Source organism: Myotis brandtii, unplaced genomic scaffold, assembly GCF_000412655.1.
Source record: "Myotis brandtii unplaced genomic scaffold, ASM41265v1 scaffold61, whole genome shotgun sequence".
Taxonomy (NCBI): Eukaryota; Metazoa; Chordata; class Mammalia; order Chiroptera; family Vespertilionidae; genus Myotis; species Myotis brandtii.
The window spans coordinates 2,524,244-2,541,725 of record NW_005370318.1 but is presented as its reverse complement, the minus strand read 5'-3'; the positions used below and the strand labels follow the sequence as shown (position 1 = coordinate 2,541,725).

Genomic DNA, 17,482 nt, shown 5'->3' with positions numbered 1-17,482 from the left:
TGAACCTGAGGCTTCAAACATGAACCAGACATTGCCCTTGTCTCAAGGAGTCCCCAGTAGGAGGCAGAGCCCAACAATGATGATCTTGTAAGCTCAGGGCAGTGATGGAGGCAGCCCAGGAAGCACGTGGAAACTGGTGCAGAGGAGGGCATTTGCCTGAGTTAGAGATGCAGGGAGAGGGGCTTCCTGGAGGAGGGGATGCCCAGCTGAAATCTGCAGAGTTGAGAGGTCAGCTAAGCGAAGGTGGAGGTGGAATGGAAGGAGAGTCAAGAGAAGAGTCAGACAGAAGGAACAATCTGGGCAAAGACCGAGAGGACAGAGAAAACTGTGAACTGTGGGAGTTGTGTTTGGGAATCCACTTGGGTTGCACGCTGTGATCCAGGGGTTTGGGAGTGGAGGGACAAAGATCCAGGCCAGAGACTGAGCCAGGACTGAGGTCATGGGAAGGGTGAAGAGAACACTTTAATTCACGGAGCCTCCAATGATGATGATGATGATACTACATTTATTGGGCATATGCTGTACCAGCCTTGGCGCCTACATTATCTCATTGTCTTTGCGACATTCCTATGAGATGGGTACCAGTGCTATTGTCCCACGCTATAGATGATGAAGAAACTGAAGCCCAGATGACTGGGCCCACATTTGAATTTATGGCTTAGAAGTGGGGTGGGAGACACACGCAAGAGGGCCTGCAGGCCCCTCCTGGTCTGGGACGTCCCAGGCACTGAGAGGCTGGCACTGGGGGCCCTCCCCCCGACTTCCATCCCAGGCTGAAGGTCGAGGAGCTCACACTGCCACAGGTGTCGCTGAAGCTGCTGCCGGGGTTTGGGGTGCAGCTGAGCCTGCACACCAAGGTGGGCCTGGAAGGCTCCGGGTGAGTGTGCCCCTGGGAACCTCTACCCTATCGCTCCCCACCCCGTGCCACTGCCCACTGGGGATCCCTATCTTACTGCCCCCCACACCCACTCCAGTGGCCCCTATTTTCCCCACTCTAGCTCCTCTCCATGAGACTCCTACACTACTGTTCCCTTCTTGGATCCCACCCATAACCCCTCCCCATGGACCGCCATCCCACTGACCCCCAGGGCTGCCACTTCATGCTCCCTGGAGACCCTACCCCACTGTTCGGAGCTCACTGAAGAGATGGGGGATGTGCAAGATGGGGGACCTACAGGAAGGCGGGGGTGAGAGGAGGACAAGGGGACTAGATCACTTGCAAGGCCACCCACTTCGCTCATCAGGGTCGAGCCGGGGTGGGCGTGGTTAAGGAGGGCCCTGGTGGGTGGGGTCTAGAGGCCTAGCCACACCCCCAGCATCCCGTCTCGCAGGACCCTGGGGGGCCTCCTGCAGCTGGCCGCCGAGGTGAACGTGTCGTCGCGTGTGGCAGTGGGCATAAGCTCGCGGGGCACGCCCATCCTCATCCTCAAGCGCTGCAGCACGCTCCTGGGCCACATCACCCTGCTCTCAGGGTGAGTCCGCGGCTGAGCCCATGCGCATTGGCATCTCTGGATCTCTCCGGAGCCTGAGCTCACCCTGCCGCCAGCCTCCCTGCCCCCACCCTTCCCCCGCACCATGAGTCCCTCCACGGACAGCCACCCCTGGGTGTCCCCCTTCTCTGGCCCTGAGATCCTGCTGTCCCCTCTCCCACATAGAGCAGGGCCTTCTGCGGTCCCCTCCATCCGATCTGCCAGCGTCTCAGTCCCTGCTGTCCTCACCCCAGAGATCCAGCTCTATCCCTGACCTGCTGTGTGACCCTCAGGGGAACCCCCTCCCCAGCCTGGGCCTCAGCGTCCCCATCTGTATAACGAGGACCTGTGTTTGCTGATCTGGAAGGCTCTGGCACTTCATATTTGTCTCTTCCTACAGCTGTTCAGGCACAGTGGCCCTCCCAACACTGTGTTGAATAATCACTCCCAGGAGACAGCTAAGGCCCAGAGAGGGCAAGGGGCGTGCCCAAGCTCATACACCAGATTGAGGCAGGGATGGAGGTGGGCTGGTCTCTGGAATTAGGTCCCAGGCTTTCCCAGGGCTCTGCACCCACCCTCGGGGGCACCTGCCTCCTCCCTGGCCTCACGCTTTGTGTCTCCCCATTAGTGTCTACATTCCAGGCCTAATCGCACACCCTACCCCATCTTTGTTGGGTGGCCCTGAGCAGTGATGGGTAATCAGACAGCTCTGTCTTAGCTCCCAGGAGTCGGTGGGCCAGGGTTGCTCCTGTCTCCAGAAGGGCCCTAATAAGGGGATTCCAGAGAGGGTCTTTGGGGTCCTAAAATCCCATTGGCTTCCTGCTGCTCCAGTGGGCTATGGGGGCCTTGGAGGGAATGGAGCCCAGGGTGGTGCTGGTGTCCTGCGGTTGTGGTTCTGTGGTTGTCACCCCTCCCTCTGTGCCCCTATAATCTTTAAACAGACCTTCTCATCCACAGACCACCCTCTCCTGCCTTCCTTCCTTCCTTCCTCAAACACTCATTCATTTAACAAATATTTATTGAACCCGCACTCGAAGCCGGGTGCTGCTCTAGGTTCAAATGTCACCGTATGTACAAATGCTGGAGGAGACAAAAGGAACCGATGTTTATTGAGCAAACTGTGTACCTGATGCGTAGACACTCATATTTAATCTTGGCAGCAACAGCTCTGCGAGGCAGGCACTGTGCAAACGGGGAAACGGAAATCCTCCCCTGGGCCTCATGGTGAGGCAGAGCCAAGATTTAAACCCCGTCTCCAAAGTCCCAGCCAGCGCCCTGCCCGTGGCCCAGGTTGGCACTGCCCCGTGCAATGGCCACACTCTCAGGCTTCTCACTCTCCCAGGCTGCTGCCCACACCGCTCCTTGGGCTCGCGGAACAGACACTCTTCAAGGTGCTGCCGGGACTGGTGAGTGTGGGGGCCTCGGGCCAGGCGTGCCCCTGTGCCCGGCGGGGCCCCTCCTCCCCTGGCTTTGCGTAAATCTGGGCGCCAGGCAGGATTAGGCTGTTCTTCCCTTCCACGCCCACCAGGTAATCCATCCTGGCTGCCCACACCGCTCAAGTGCCGCCTGGGGGATGTGCCCACATGTACATGCCCTTGACCGGAATCGAACCTGGGACCTTTTAGTCTGCAGGCCAACGCTCTATCCACTGAGCCAAACAGGTCAGGGCCTCATGTCCCTTTCTTATCCCCTGCTCTGTCTTTGCCACCTGTATTATTATTGCCTTTAAACTTTGCTTTAAACTCGCTTTGAATTAAACTTGGGCCGCTCAGTGATTTTTCAACTGAGCCCTGTGCTTGGCATATATGTTCAGAAAATTACAGACATGTATATCAATACTTCATAAGAGAAGCACATTATAACTAAACTGCTCCAGGATGCTTGCCCATGGCCGGCCCCAGCCATCCTGGCTTCTAGGGGACACGAACCACACTTGGGAAAAGGTGGTCTGGCCGAAGGCCCATTTCATTGAGGCCACAGCAGGCAGGGCTTGCTGGGCTCACACAGCCAGCACGGGGCAGTCAGGCCCCCTGAACCCCAGCCCTGGCAGCACCTCTCTTATGAGTCCTTGTGAAGGGCACCTGTGGAGGGAGCCAGGGCATGGGCGCTGAGGTTGGCAAAACTGCCCTGGACTTGAAGGAGCCGATCGGAAAGTAGCTCAGGGGGAGAAGGGAAGCTCCCAGCAGCAAGGCCCCAACCAGGCCCATCTCCGGTGGATTTCCACAAGGGGGGCTGCGCTTAAATCGTGACCCCTCACTAGGGTCTCTGGGACAACTGGCTGCAACACAGGATATGTGTGACTCAGAGAGGCTTTAAAAACAAGAGCTAATTACTGGCATTTAGAGATTGGAGATTTCTCCTAACGATCCGATTTCTGCATCTCTTGTGCAATCAGCCACCCTGGCCGCACGGTACCTCCTTCCCGCAGGTCGCATGGCTGGCTCCACGGGGCGGCTCCCCCACCCATCATAGCCCCTTGGATGTCCTCGCAGTTCTGTGACATGCCTAACTCCAGGGGCCTTGGAGGTTGAGGTCCCAGGGTTTAAATGAAGAGGCAGCCCTTGAGAACAGCTGTGACCTTGGGCAGGCTGCCGTTCTTCTCCGGCCACAGATGTGGATGAAGGGGCTGGGCTGGGTCGCCTGAGGTTCCTGCTCAGGTGGACTCGGATTCTGTGATGCGCAGACTCGGGATTCTGCAAGCCGAACCACCTGCTCCCTGTTCACACAACACAGGGGTTTTCAGAAACACGCTGGCACCATCCACCCCCAGACCTCTGAGTCCTAACTTTATGCAGTGAACGTGGTGTATGTAGAGCCTGGCCCGAGCCTGACTCTCTGGGTGGAGGGGGGTGGAATCCTTCTTGGGGGTCCATGGGCTAGGTCTCCCGGGGTCCAGCTGGAAGACACCAGGGACCTGAGACCTCAGAGGGAACAGCTGCCTTTGCCCCCTCAGGGCAGGGCCTGGTCCACACACCCTAACTGGCCTCTGAAGTATGTCTCCCCTGTTCCCCCAGCATCCTTTGGGGTTTTCTGAGGGGCCCATGTAACTGGCCCTCCACATCACCCACTCCACCCTCCCAACACGTCAAGCTCCAGCCCCTCCCCTGCCTCCGCGTGTCCCCCCACCCTTCTCTACATTCTGCCTTGCCTTGGTCCCTGGGATAGCAGATGTTATGGCAAAACATGCATAGAAAATGCAGCGGTTCCCCTGTGCCAGGCTGGGCCCCACTCTTATTCCCTGTAACACCCGTCTCCTCTGGACACAGCTGTGCCCCGTGGTGGACAGTGTGCTGAGCGTGGTGAATGAGCTCCTCGGGGCTGTGCTGAGTAAGTTGGGGCCCAACCCCCTCCTTGGCCCCTTCTCCTACCCCCTCCCATTACCCCAAAGGGTGGCGGTACCATGGCAAGAGGAAGGGACAGGATTCTGGGACCTTCCACTTCCTCCTCAGGCTGATGAGGCCGCCACTTTGAGGAGCCCTCACGGGTGTGTGGGCTGAGGCTGGTCCAGCAGGATGGGGGACTCGTAGCCCCCCCAGCTCTCCCTCTGCTGGGGGCTTCAGGCACCTGTGGTGTCCAGCATGGTCAGAAACATGAGGCAGATATTATTATTATCTGGACAGACAAGATGACAGGCCAGAGAGCTCAAGTAAGAAACCCAAGGCCACAGCCACAGCGGCCACCTGTCTCCTTGAGCCTATGGAGACACGGACCGATGCCTTTTGTGCACAGATGGGCTTTGACAAGTGTAAACAGGTGTGGCCAGGATAAGGACAGAAAAGCTGGGGCAGATGTGTCTGTACGTGGCTGCATGTGAGAGAGGCAGGGCCGCAGTGTGGCCAGTGACACCAGCTCTGGGGAGCGGGAGTCCTGGCGTGGTTTCTGTGGCCGTGGGCTGGTGACTTCTGTCCAAGCCTCAGATTTTATCTGTATAATGAGGATGACGGTGGTGCCCAGGTGAACACTTAGTAGAGTGTTAGGCGCTCAGTAAATAGAAGTAGGGCCTGTTATTTTGGGGGGCTTGGCTCATGGGGACTTCCTCCCTCCTCCTCTCCCCATGCAGGCCTGGTGCCCTTGAGGCCTCTTGGGTCTGTGGAATTCACTCTGGCCACACTGCCTCTCATCTCCAACCAGTACATAGAGCTGGACATCAACGTGAGTCGGAAGGCCTTGCCCACTGCTGGGGGCTGGGTAGGAGATGCTGGGTCAGAGCCACGTGAGTGAGCAGCCCCGAGACCCTCCCATGCCGCCTCCTCCCCCTGCAGTCCGTTGTGAAGAGCGTAGCTGGTGACGTCATCGACTTCCCCAAGCCCCCCAAGCCCATCAAGGTGCCTCCCAAGGTGGACCACACGTCCCAGCTGACCGTGCCTCTGTACCTCTTCAGCACCATATTTGGGCTCCTGCAGACCAACGGTGCCCTTGACATAGACATCACCCCTGAGCTGGTGAGTGTGGCACCCTCCCCTGCTGTGCCCTGGAAATGCCAATGACCCAGTCACATCATCACTGATCAGCCTGAATGAGCCCCTTCCTGTGTAATTGGACAGTGAGACACATTTATAACACGCACATGTCCGTTCTTGTTGTGGCAAACATTGCTAATTGACAATGGCCCTCTGATTGGCTAAATCTCAATGGGACTTCTGAGTCTTTCCTTCCAGGGAGTTACTTTCAGTTATTCAGAACTGGCATGTGACATCCTGGCATCAGAGGATCCCTTTCAGAGTCAAGAGCCCGATTTTACACTAAAGTGTGACTGACTAACATTGCTAATGCTTTCTCAAGAGCAGATTTGAGTCGAAGAGAGGAAAAGTAGGGTTAGACTACTCCAAGGTCACTCGGACACTTGTTTTGAAGCCTCTGAGACCTCTCTGCTTCCATCTGGCTCCTCGCAGATGTCTGGAAGGCTCACCCCTCAAAGCCACATCCAGAGGCATTTTCTCGGCCTTAGCCCTCTCCAGAGGCAGTGAGCTCTAAGCCACCTGTCCCCATGCCCCCCGCCTCTACCTGCAGCTCAGGCCCTAGGGAGCACTTCCTGCATGTAGGGTCCAGAGAGCACTGGAACAGGCTCCTGAGCTAGGAGGCAGGCGTCTTCTTGCTGGAAGGTGGCAGTCATAGCCAGGCAGACTCTGAGTGTGAAGATGCATGTGTGTGAGTGTGTGTGTGAGTGTGTGTGTGTGTGTGTGTGTGTGTGTGTGTGTGTGAGAGTATTAGGCAAGAGAGAGGGATCTCAGAGGCCAGATGCTATCCTCAACTGCTGTCCACCCCCAGGGGGGTGATGGCCTTGTGTTGGGTGAGAGTCTGGGAATCGTCTGATCAGGGTCAGATCCCTGGGCCTGCAGATTGTGAGCTCTGGCAGAGGGGTTTGAAGGTTCTGGAATTAGCCTGCCCAGGTCAAATCCTGGTGCCACCGCTTACCAGCTTATGAGTCTAGAGAGGAGCCTCAAGTTCCCCACTCATAAAATGAGAGTAATCAGAGCGCCCACCTCTTTGAGCTGTTGCAACTGTGAAATGAGCAAAGGCATGCAAAACCCTTAGCACGTGCTTGGCATGTAGTGAGCACTCAGTGATCATTGGCCACTGGAAGGAGCATGAGTGTTTGTAGAGATGTGTATGTGATTGGTGGGGTGGAGGTGGGGCAGGATGTGGACAGAACTGCCTTGTGTGTGCTGAGGGATCCCTGTCCTGTGTCTGCGTTCACCATGTCCTCTCATTTGGTCTTGGGCCCAGGTTCCCAGCAATGTCCCAATGACAACCACAGACCTGACAGCTTTGGTCCCTGAGGTGAGTGACCCTTCTGATGACCTTGATCACTGTAGCACTTTCCTGATGAGCCTGAACAGACTCCAGAATCTTTCTCAATACATTTCTCCAGAGAGCTGTAATTGAATGTTGAATCTAAATTCACACTAAAGTTGGTCTTGGGCCCAGGTTCCCAGCAATGTCCCAATGACAACCACAGACCTGACAGCTTTGGTCCCCGAGGTGAGTGACCCTTCTGATGACCTTGATCGCTGTAGCACTTTCCTGATGAGCCTGAACGGCAGAGAGCTGTCATTGAATGTTGAATCTAAATTCACACTAAAATGTGAATGGCTAACATTGTATCCTTTCCTGATAGCAGAGTGGAAAGGACCAGGTTTTAATTGCCCCAGAAGTCAAGTAGGCATTTGCCCTATGGCTGTTCCTTTTCTATCAAGGATAAGACAGAAGATTCTTTTCAGGCAACTGAGTCCCCTCCCTCCTGCCACCTTACTTCATCTTAGTCTTGGTCTCCTCTGTCCCATGAGAGAAGATTCAAGGCACTGGCCTTAGGGGTGGGGGGGAGGGAGAAGATTCAGGGAGGACATCAGTACAAGACTGCAGGGCCTGGCCTCAGCTTTCCTGTTCATCCAGCTGGGGCTGGACCAGATACTTTCCAGCTGTGAGAATCTGAATTCATCCTGAAGTTGAAATACTACTACAAGGTCCTTACACAATAGCAGATTCTGACAGAGGTTGGGAAGAGGTCCACAAGACCTGGGTTTCTGCCAGAGAGGGTGGAGAGGGAAGCTGAGTTTGGGGACACAGAAAAACTCTGTGAATCCTTGAAGTGGGTGGTTCAAATCAGCCTTAGTGGGCATGGTTAGAGGCCTTAGCTAACGGGCCTCGGAGTCTCAGGCAAGGGATGAGATTGGGGCCAGACATTCAGAAGCACTTCTTGAGGGCAGGAGTCATAAATGATGGAGAGGAACTTGGGGGAGGTGCAGGTGGCAGAGCAGTGACCCATGGATGCAGCAAGCTGGGCCGTGTCCCTTCAGCCTGGGGAACCTGGAGCCTTTGTTCTCCAGTTGCCAGCCTTGCCGTGTCAGAACCCAGAGCCCCAGCTCCAAGTCTGGGTCCGTGGCTTTAGAATCTGAGGACACATGAGGGTGGAATCGGTAGTTCCCTGTCTGTCTGATCCTACAACTCTGGGAGTTGGGTTTGAGGAATTGGTCCCCAGACTCTGCATTCAAGTGACTCCAAGCTTCTGTGACTCTAGTTACAACACTTCTATAATTCCATGATGTCGTGATGGTGAGACTCAGAATTTCCTGATTGTGTGATTCAGTCAGTCAACCAACATTCACTGAGCACCTACTACGTACCAGGCCTTGTGCCAGGTGCTGGGAATCCAGAAGTGGCAAAGGTGAAAAGTAGACAAAAGTGCCTGTGCTCCAGGAGCTGCCATTCTGATGGGGCTGACAGACCTTGGACAAATGAATGGAGAGAATGGAATGGTCCAAGCAGATGAGGAGTGAGGGATGGTGCTCCTAAACAGGGTGCTCTGCAAGCCTCCCTGAGGGGGTACCGTTGGAGCACGAGGCTGAAGGAGGTGAGGGCGGGGACCGTGCAGGTATCTGGGGAAGACATTTCCAGGCAGAACAAACAGCAAGTGCATAGGCCCTGAGGTGGGTGCGTGCCTGTCAGGTGAGAGGAACAGTTAAGTAGCTGGTGAGTCTGGAGAGGAGAGAATGAGGGGACCGGTGGTGGGGGTGAGATGGATGGAGGGCAGAGGAGGGATCATGCAGGGCCGGTGGGCCTCAGGAGGATTTTGAGTCTGAGTGAGACAAGAGTCTGATTCCCCTGTTCCATGGGTAGGTGGTGTCTCCCCCGCTGACTGTCATTCTCATGGGGGCTGAGACCATGGTTCAGTCCGTAGCCTCAGCACCCAGCATGGTGCCTGGTGCGCGGTAGGTGCTCAGTGGGTGCTTGTAGACTCTGTGGAGTCACTGGCTGACTATCAGTGGGGCATCGAAGCTGCCTCAGGCCCTGCTCCCTGCCTCTCTCAGGTCCTGGGGAAGGTGCCCCCGGGCCAGCAGCTCCTGCTCAGGCTGCAGGTGAAGGAAGCTCCCGCGGTCACACTCCAGAAAAAGAAGGCCGCAGTCTCCATCGCAGCTAACATCCACGTGCTGCACCACCTCCCTGCAGGGACTCCGGCAGCCCTCTTGGAGCTGAATGGGGTGAGTGGCTAAGGGATGGGAGCCCGGCGCTGGCTTCTGAGCGGGCTGACCCGTTCCAGGCCCCTGGGGGGTTGCCTTCCCCCGATTTCAGGGTGGCACAGCCCAGGAAGCCCCTCTCCTTTATTGTCACCATCTGAGCTAAGACCCAAGTATCCACTTAGACTCCCTCATCTCACATCTGACCGGGCCACGGCCTGTCCAGTCTGCTTCCTCGGGATTTCAGGAATGATTCCCCATATCCCCATCCTCTCTGTGCTCAGATATCTCTTGGGTGACTCTCTGACTTCTTCCTGGCCCCCTACCTCCAGTCTGCCCCTCTCCACCCCACCTCTACTAGTTTTCCCGCACACACATCTGGGCAGAGGCAGGTCCCTCCCTTGCTCACTCTCTGCCCTGGCTGCCCATGGCCTAGCACCATTCCATACCCCCCGCCTCATCCTCTGCCTGTTACTCAGGGCTGCCAGTCCCACCTCCCTGCCTTTGTGTGTGCAGGCACCACCACCCGCAGTACCGTCTCTCTCCTTCTCTAGGCTAATGCCTCATCTTTCAACATTCAGCTCCGGTGTCACCTCATTGGACACCCTCCCTTGCCCCCCTGCTGGCTGGGCTGAGGGTCTCCTCAAGCTTCTACAACCCCAAAGCTTCCTCTTGTACAAACGGATCACCGTCAGTTATTGGTTTTTATTCCTTACCTGGGGGGGGCGGGGGCGGAGAGAGAGAGAGAGAGAGAGAGAGAGAGAGGAGAGAGAGAGAAACATTAATGTGAGAGAGAAACATCAATTGGTTGCCTCCTGTATATGCCCCAACTGGGGACCAAACCCACAATTTAGGTATGTGCTCTGACTGGGAATTGAACCCACAACCTTTTGGTGTATGGGGTGATGCTCCAACCACCTGAGCCACCCGGCCAGGATGCCTCTTCAGTGTTTTTGTTGTTGTTGTTGTTGTTGTTGTTTTGCCCCTTCAGTTTTAAAACTCTAGTTCTCGAACACCAGAACCTTCAAGTTACCTCCTCATAGCCCAGCATGGATCCTAACACACAGTAGGGCCTCAGTAAGGGTTAGTGGAAGGAACGGTGGAGATTCACCTGTTGGCTAAGGTAGACCTGTCCTCAAGTTCCTTCTGTCTAATTCAGAGTAACCTCTGCCTGCTTTCCCCCTGCAGGTTATGACTTTAAATGCCCAGCTGGCTCCTTCGGCTACCAAGCTGCACCTCTCCCTGTCCCTGGAACGGTAACATGGGATCCTGTGCCTTGTCCTTAGGACCAAGAATTAGGGACCTACAGGAACCTCCTTCCATTTATCAGGCACCAGCTAAGTTGCAGGAGTTTTATCAGCATCTTGGTTGCCTCCAGGACCTGCTGGGGCAGGGACGGTGTTAGCCCATTTTACAGATGGCACCTGGGGCTCAGAGAAGCAGGATCCAGAGCAGGCTTCTTCCACAGCCCCGCCCAGAACCTGGCCCTGGAGATACACCTACTGCCAGGATATGGAGTCCAAACTCCTGAGTTATCAGCCTCAGAGGCTGGCCACAGAGATAGCTGTGCTGGAATATTATAAAATGCTTCGTTATTCAGGTGGACTCGTTATTTCTCTAATCTCTCCACCCCTGTGGGAACTAGGCCTCATGGTGATGGTGATGATGGCAATCCTTCCTCATGGGAATGGCCCTTTACCATTTGCAAAGCCCAGGCTGGCACAGTGGGCTGTCCCTGGAAGCAGGTCTGCAATCGGGGCCTCCGTTCTCCAGGCTCAGTGCTCTCACTGTGGCCTGTGGCCGGGTGCCTCTCTGTCCCTCCCCTGGATCTGGGGCTTTCCCAGGGTCTCTGAGATCTGCCCATCCTGGCCCATAGGCACCCAGTGCTTACTTGACCCCATTTGAGTGTCCCTTGCAGGCCCCTGAGGCTGCATACAGATGCCCCTTGCAAGGCTCCACTGCTGCCCCATTTCTAACCTCGCCTGCTGCCTGAGTTCGTCTGCCCTTCCTGGTGGCAGTTCACGTCTCAGCCCATCAGGAGATAGAGCACTGTGGCCAGGCTCTGGCTGTGGACCTGCGTTTGGCCAGCTGCGATCCACTAGTGGCTTGTGGCCTTTAGTGTGCCTGCTGGATACAAGCACCCTATGTCCAGTGCTCAGTCTATGGAGAGCCACTCTTTAGAGAGGTCCACCCACTCGCCCAGAGTCAAACAACTGGGAGTCAGACTGAGGCTCCAAGACCACGGAGTCGGAGGTGGTGGTCATGATATCTCAGAAGGAGGTTAGATCCCTTCAGGTCCATTTTACAGATGGGAAAACTGAGTCTCTGAGTTAAGGCTGGATAGAGACAGAGTTGGGCCTTAACCCTGTTTTCTGATGCTGGAGAGCTAGGGGTGGGGCAGGCGGTGGTGTGGGGTGGGGCAGAGCACTGTTAGCGGGTGTTGGGGTGGAGGCTGGGGCCCCCAATATCTCTCTTCTCTCCAACAGGCTCAGTGTCAAGCTGGCCTCTTCCTTTGTCCACCCCTTTGATGTAAGTTCCTGGGAGGGTGAGCAGCTTGGCAGTGGTGAGCGTCTTCTAGTGGGGCTGGACAGGAGGTGGGATGAGTCATGGGCCAGGTGACTGATCTGGCCTCAGTCTGAGCTCTGGAACAAACATCAGGGTGTGTGTGTGTGTGTGTGTGTGATCACCTTAGGACAGTGAATCTGAATCTCATGACCGATCAATGTCTTGGAACCTTACAAAGTCATAAATTTCCAGAATCCCACAAAGGTTCAAAATTCTGGAACTTCACACAAGTAATAAGGCTCCTGAACTCAGAAAGTTCTAATATTGCAGAGCCCCACAGAGCCCTTAGTTTTCTGCTTCTCACAGAGTTCTGTGGTTCTGGAATCTCATGATCGTCTCAGGTTCTAGAACATTCTAAGGGTTCTTAAGTTCGTAGGAGCCTAAGATCAGACCACACAGAGTCTACTGGAGCTGGGTACCTTCTCCTCTTTCTTTCTCAGGCACAGGCCCTGCTCCAGGCTCCACAGAGCCCTCCTCCAGGAAGGCAGCTCTTCGAAGCTCATGGGGCCCAGGGTGAAGCTGTCCTAACTCAGTCCCCTGTGGGGTCACTGGTAGACATTCCACCCCAGCGGGTCTGTGCCCACTAGGAGCTGTGTCCCCAGGCGTGGGGGAGGCTGAGGCAGCTGGACCTTGGACTTCCCTCCCTGGGAAGGAGTGCGCTGCTCCCTGTAAAGCCACCTCCCGCCCTCCCTATGCTCTGTTGCAGGTGGCCCATTTAGAAGAGTGGCTCAGTGATGTGGTCCGGGTGGCGTATGTGCCGAAGCTCAACGGTATGGGTGGCCTTCGCTGTTGGTTTGGACACGTGGGGTGTCTGGACTTGGGACCGCCAAATCTATTGCCTCTTTCCTTGTTCTGAGAGACACGGAGGTTGGAGAGGGGTTGATGCCCATTTCTAAGATGCAGAAATGGAGGCACCAATATTTCCATTTACACAACACTGACCAGCATCTACATCCCTCCAGACTCTGGGCCCCAACAGCTATCTGACCTGGGTCCTCTCCGCAAGCTCACAATCCAGAGCGAAGTGTTCATATAAGCAGGTGCTTAGAATATATGGCCCCGAATGTGCAAGGGGCTGACAGAACCTCAAGGAGGCTCTGCTGAGGGGCCACTGATGACAGTACAGCAAAGGGGCATTTTCATTTGAGTTTAGTAGGACAAGTAGGAGTCTGCCAATAAGAAAAACGGAGTCCCTAGGAAGAGAAATGGCTGGCTCAAGGGAAGTGGTGGGATAAGGTCAGCAGGTCCAGCCCTGCCCCCCCCCCACACATAGCTTTGCTTTCAACCCTTTCCTCTTCACAGGGGACCTGGATGTTGGTATCCCCCTGCCCAAGGTTCTCAATGTCGATTTTGCCCACGCGGTCCTGGAGGTCATCGAGGTGAGTCTCCCGTGCAGGTGTGGTCTAGATGGGCCTTACGTGAGTTTGTGCAGAGCCTTGCTTGGAACTCATTAGGGGATGCTCTGCTCATCACCTGGTCTGCCCATGCACCGTTTTCCCAATTGCTCAGGGAATTACAAACGACTGAGCTTGGGAATGGCAAACAGATGACACAGGGATGCTCTGCTCATCACCTGGTCTGCCCATGCACCGTGTTCCTAATGCTTGGGAATGGCAAACAGATGACACAAGTGCTGCCACTCCTTCCTTCCTAGCCCATGGCAGGCATTGTCAGTCAATCACAGAGTTCTTTCCTGGTCAATTAGACCCATGTGTGGCCTCTAGGGTGGGATCTCAGATTCACTCACAGGATGGCAGTTCCCTTGGTCCAGGGGTGGCAAATACGAGTGCCGTCCCTCCTTGTCCTGTGCCTGTGGCAGGCGTGACTAATAGATCATGACACTTTTCTTGTTGACTATAGACATAGCCTCACAATCCTTTTTCAACCCAGCACAACTTTGAGTTTTGGAGCAGTTCTGGGAGGTAGACAGAGCAGAGATTTTTGGACCCATTCCTCAGATGAGAACCAAGGCTGAGGGAGGTCAAATTTCTGGTCCAAGTTCAACACAGTAAATTAATGGATAAATGGCACTTGAACTTGGGTCTCTTAAGTCATAAAGTCAGTGAATCAGTGACCTCTCTCATGCTTCATGTCATTTATTAATCATTCATTTATTTGTTTATTCATTCACTTAATGAGTGCCTGCTGTGTGCCAGGTACAGCGCTAACCTCAGGCCATGGGCGGGCACAGACGTGGATGCAGAGACCGGGGTGGAGGTGGGAGGGCAGGGCAGGTGTGTTGGGCACAGGGACTCAGAGAGCCTAACCAAGAACCGTTGCTCCTTGCAGAATGCTGTTGTGCTGACTGTGGCATCCTGAGCTGAGAGATGGCCACTACCCCTCCCTGTTGACTGCCAAAGTCCTGCCGACCTGCGTACTCTGCCTCAGTTTCCCTCCGAGTCCCTAGCCTGTGTCAGTGACTGTATAAATGTCCCTTATCTGCCCAGGCCCACCCAGGCGCTCTGGCCCTGCAGCTGTGCCCGGCCTGGGTGGGGACTGCAGGGCTAGCCACAGGACTCTGCTTCAGAGAGTGCTCTGGGGCCACCGTGGCCAGTCCCTGGCTTTCAATAAACCGTCTGTGTCAGCATCTCCTGGCTAGTCTGTTCCCAGGCCACAAAGGCCACCTTGGCCTCTGCCTCTGGTGCCCTCCTGCACTCCAGGCAGGGGCTCCTGGGAGGTGAGGGGACTTGGGGCCTAGTCATTGTAGCTTTGTGTCGCAAGCTTACCTGGCTGGCCTGTGTCTTGTACCACCTCTCTCCACCTCTGCCCCGAGCTCCCTGTGTCCCCCTCCTTACTCCCTTCCGCCCTCCTCCCTCCATTTTTCTAAATACCTCTTCCTTCAGTCTGTCTGAGTCTCTGTCTGTCTCTGTCTCTCTGACTTTGGGACATACTCAGTAGTACATCTGAGCTGAGTTTTGAAAGATGAATAGGAGTTTTCCAGGGAGAAAAGGAGCCAGCATTCCAGGAGGCAGGGAGACCTGGTCCTGGAGGATCCCTACGAGCTGCACTTCACCCCCCTCAGAGCACAGTTATGCCCAAAGCTCGTGGTGCGGATGGGAAACAGGTGCCAGGCAGGGGCCTGGCCGGTCCAGTGCCACATGGTGGCAGAGTTGGGATGGGAAACCTGCCTCCTGGTTCTGGGCTCTTCCCCGCTTTCAGGATGGACATCCTCATTTCTGGGAAATGGCCTCAAGATGGCACTTATAAGAGGTGCCAACAACGTTTTTGGAACTGGCTCTGAGGATTTGGGGGGACACAGGAGAGTTGGAGCCCATCTTAAGGTTTACCCACTAGTAATGACCCTGTGACCATCCTTCCATCCACCCATCCATCCTCCCATCTATTCATTCATCCTTCCTACCTCCCTTCCTCTCATCCTTCCATCCACCCACTCTGCAAATACTGGCACCTTCTACTGCCAGGCCAGGCACTAAGTGACATGTTAGGCTTTATCTCTGACTCCTTTCTCACGGCCATTGTCTCCTGACTGCATCCAGGGCAGAGCTGAGGTTGAATGAGCGGCCTGAGGTAGCTGTCTGTGTTCAGATCCCATCCCAGCACTGGCCATGTGGCCTCAGGCAAGTCATGTAATCTCCCTGACTCTCTTTGTCAGTGACTTGGGGGTGAGAATAATAAGGTTTGAGAGTTAACCAGCACTCAGGATGGTGACTGGCCCTAAAGAAGCTCTCGGTGCCTGTTAGCTCGTGTTACTGCTGCATTAGTCCACGATCTTCATCTGTTTTCTCCTCTCCACCCACACCCCAGCACACCCTCCTCATTTCTCATGAGGACCGCACCTGCCCCTTCCTGACCTCCCTCCCTCCTCTCCTCCATCCCATCCTCTCCAGCCCATCATCCTTGATCTCATCAGACCATGTCTCACTGCTGACAACCCTTCGATGGTGCACACTCACTGCCAGAAGGAAATCATCCCAACTCCCAGGTTGGCATTCAAGGCTGCTGTGACCTGGCCTCAGCCAATCCCCCCTGGAGCATGGAGAGAGAGCAGAGTTGTCTCTGAGCCTCAGGCTCCTCATCGTAAAATGGGGAACGCTATAGGACTCACTCATAGGTCGTTTGAGGATTAAATGAGACAAAGTACTAAGAAGAGTGCCTGGCACGTGGTGAATGTGCATGATGGGTAGTCAGGCCTTTGAACAGCCCTTCCCTCTTCCTGGGGCATCCCTGTCCCCAGTGTGCCTGGCAAACTCCTATCATCCCTCAATGCACGGGCACACGCAGCTGCCAGCCTCGCCGTGCCCCAGGCAGGGCCTGTTATTGTATTTGCCACACGGGATTGTCACTGCCCCGGTCCCATTTTCCCACCTGACCAAGACCTCCTCAAGGTCAGGGATGGTGTCTGCCTCATCCTGGCGAGTCTTGTGGCTGCACAGAGTGGCGATGAGAGCAGCTCACCTCCTTTCAGTGCTTATTGTATACTGGACACTGTGTTAGATGCTGAGCAGCCCCTTTGGACAGCTCCTAAGTGGAAGGGCCAAGATTCGAACCAGATCCTCCTGACCCTAATTCCAAAGCCTGGGTTTTGCGATGCTACCAAAGTAGTACTTGCTGCATTTATTGTATGCTTACTAAGTGCCAGACACAGTTCTAAGTGCTTTACTGGTAGATACAACATGTCATCGACTCCGTGAATCAACCCTCCTTTCTAGGAACTATTTTTACCTTCATTCTATAGTTGAGGAAACTGGGGCACAGAGAGGTTAGGTGATTTGCCCAACAATACACAGTTAGGAATGATGAGGTTAGAATTTGGATCCAGGCCTCTGAGTTCAAAGCCCAGGCTCGGAACCCACACTTAGGGTGGGGTGAGGGGGGATGACACAAGATGTGCAGGGAGCCCCTGTGCTGAGCCTGCAGCCCTGGGGCTGACAGCTCATGAGGGAGACAAGAGCTGCTGGACTGATTCTGTTTCCTGGTCCCTGCAGTCCCTGCATGAGCCCCCACATGGCCCCCTGCATGGCTGAGTCACCTTTGGGTGAGTCACCTCCCAGGGCCTGGTCCCTCCAGCTGCAGACAAAGGTGCCTTTGGACGCTAAGCCCAGGTGACCTCCCTGAGGCGCCAGTTACACTAATCCTCCTGGAGCCCAGGGGGTAGGCCTGCCTCTGGCTCAGGGCTGAGGCCTCATGTGACTGACAGTAACCACCTTTGTGTGTGCACTGCCCCCTGCAGTTTACAATGCGCATTGGTCCTTGCGGAAGGGGGTGGAGGAGCCACATGGCCCTCTTTGTATTATATTTCAGTTTAAAAAGGTAATATATCTGTTGAACGAGCACTTATATCACACTAAGTGGGAGGCAATGGGGAGATGAAAGGGGCTGCTGTCTACTGAGCCTCCATGAGGCTCCGGGCACATTCTGGAAGGTTCCTATGTAATCCTCCAAACCCTACTGCAAAAGTGCAAGGAAGTCCACTTCTCAGATGGCCAGACTGAGGTCCTGGAGGAGAAGTGACCATCAGGTCACATAGGAGGG

The 17,482-nt window shown here is 55.2% G+C and overlaps 1 protein-coding gene across 1 annotated transcript in view; it reads left to right on the top strand.

Annotated features, from left to right (window-relative positions):
* Positions 1-14,568, top strand: part of BPIFB3 (BPI fold containing family B, member 3) — an 18,384-nt gene extending 3,816 nt beyond the window's left edge. Inside the window, exons 4-16 of the mRNA XM_014550652.1 lie at positions 773-877; positions 1,332-1,472; positions 2,812-2,875; positions 4,736-4,796; positions 5,530-5,621; positions 5,732-5,911; positions 7,197-7,250; positions 9,278-9,448; positions 10,613-10,680; positions 11,911-11,953; positions 12,696-12,759; positions 13,292-13,368; positions 14,279-14,568. Coding sequence (XP_014406138.1) covers positions 773-877; positions 1,332-1,472; positions 2,812-2,875; positions 4,736-4,796; positions 5,530-5,621; positions 5,732-5,911; positions 7,197-7,250; positions 9,278-9,448; positions 10,613-10,680; positions 11,911-11,953; positions 12,696-12,759; positions 13,292-13,368; positions 14,279-14,308 — 1,150 coding nt within the window. The 3' untranslated portion in view covers positions 14,309-14,568. The remainder of the gene's footprint in view (positions 1-772; positions 878-1,331; positions 1,473-2,811; positions 2,876-4,735; positions 4,797-5,529; positions 5,622-5,731; positions 5,912-7,196; positions 7,251-9,277; positions 9,449-10,612; positions 10,681-11,910; positions 11,954-12,695; positions 12,760-13,291; positions 13,369-14,278) is intronic.
* The last annotated feature ends 2,914 nt before the right edge of the window (positions 14,569-17,482 follow it).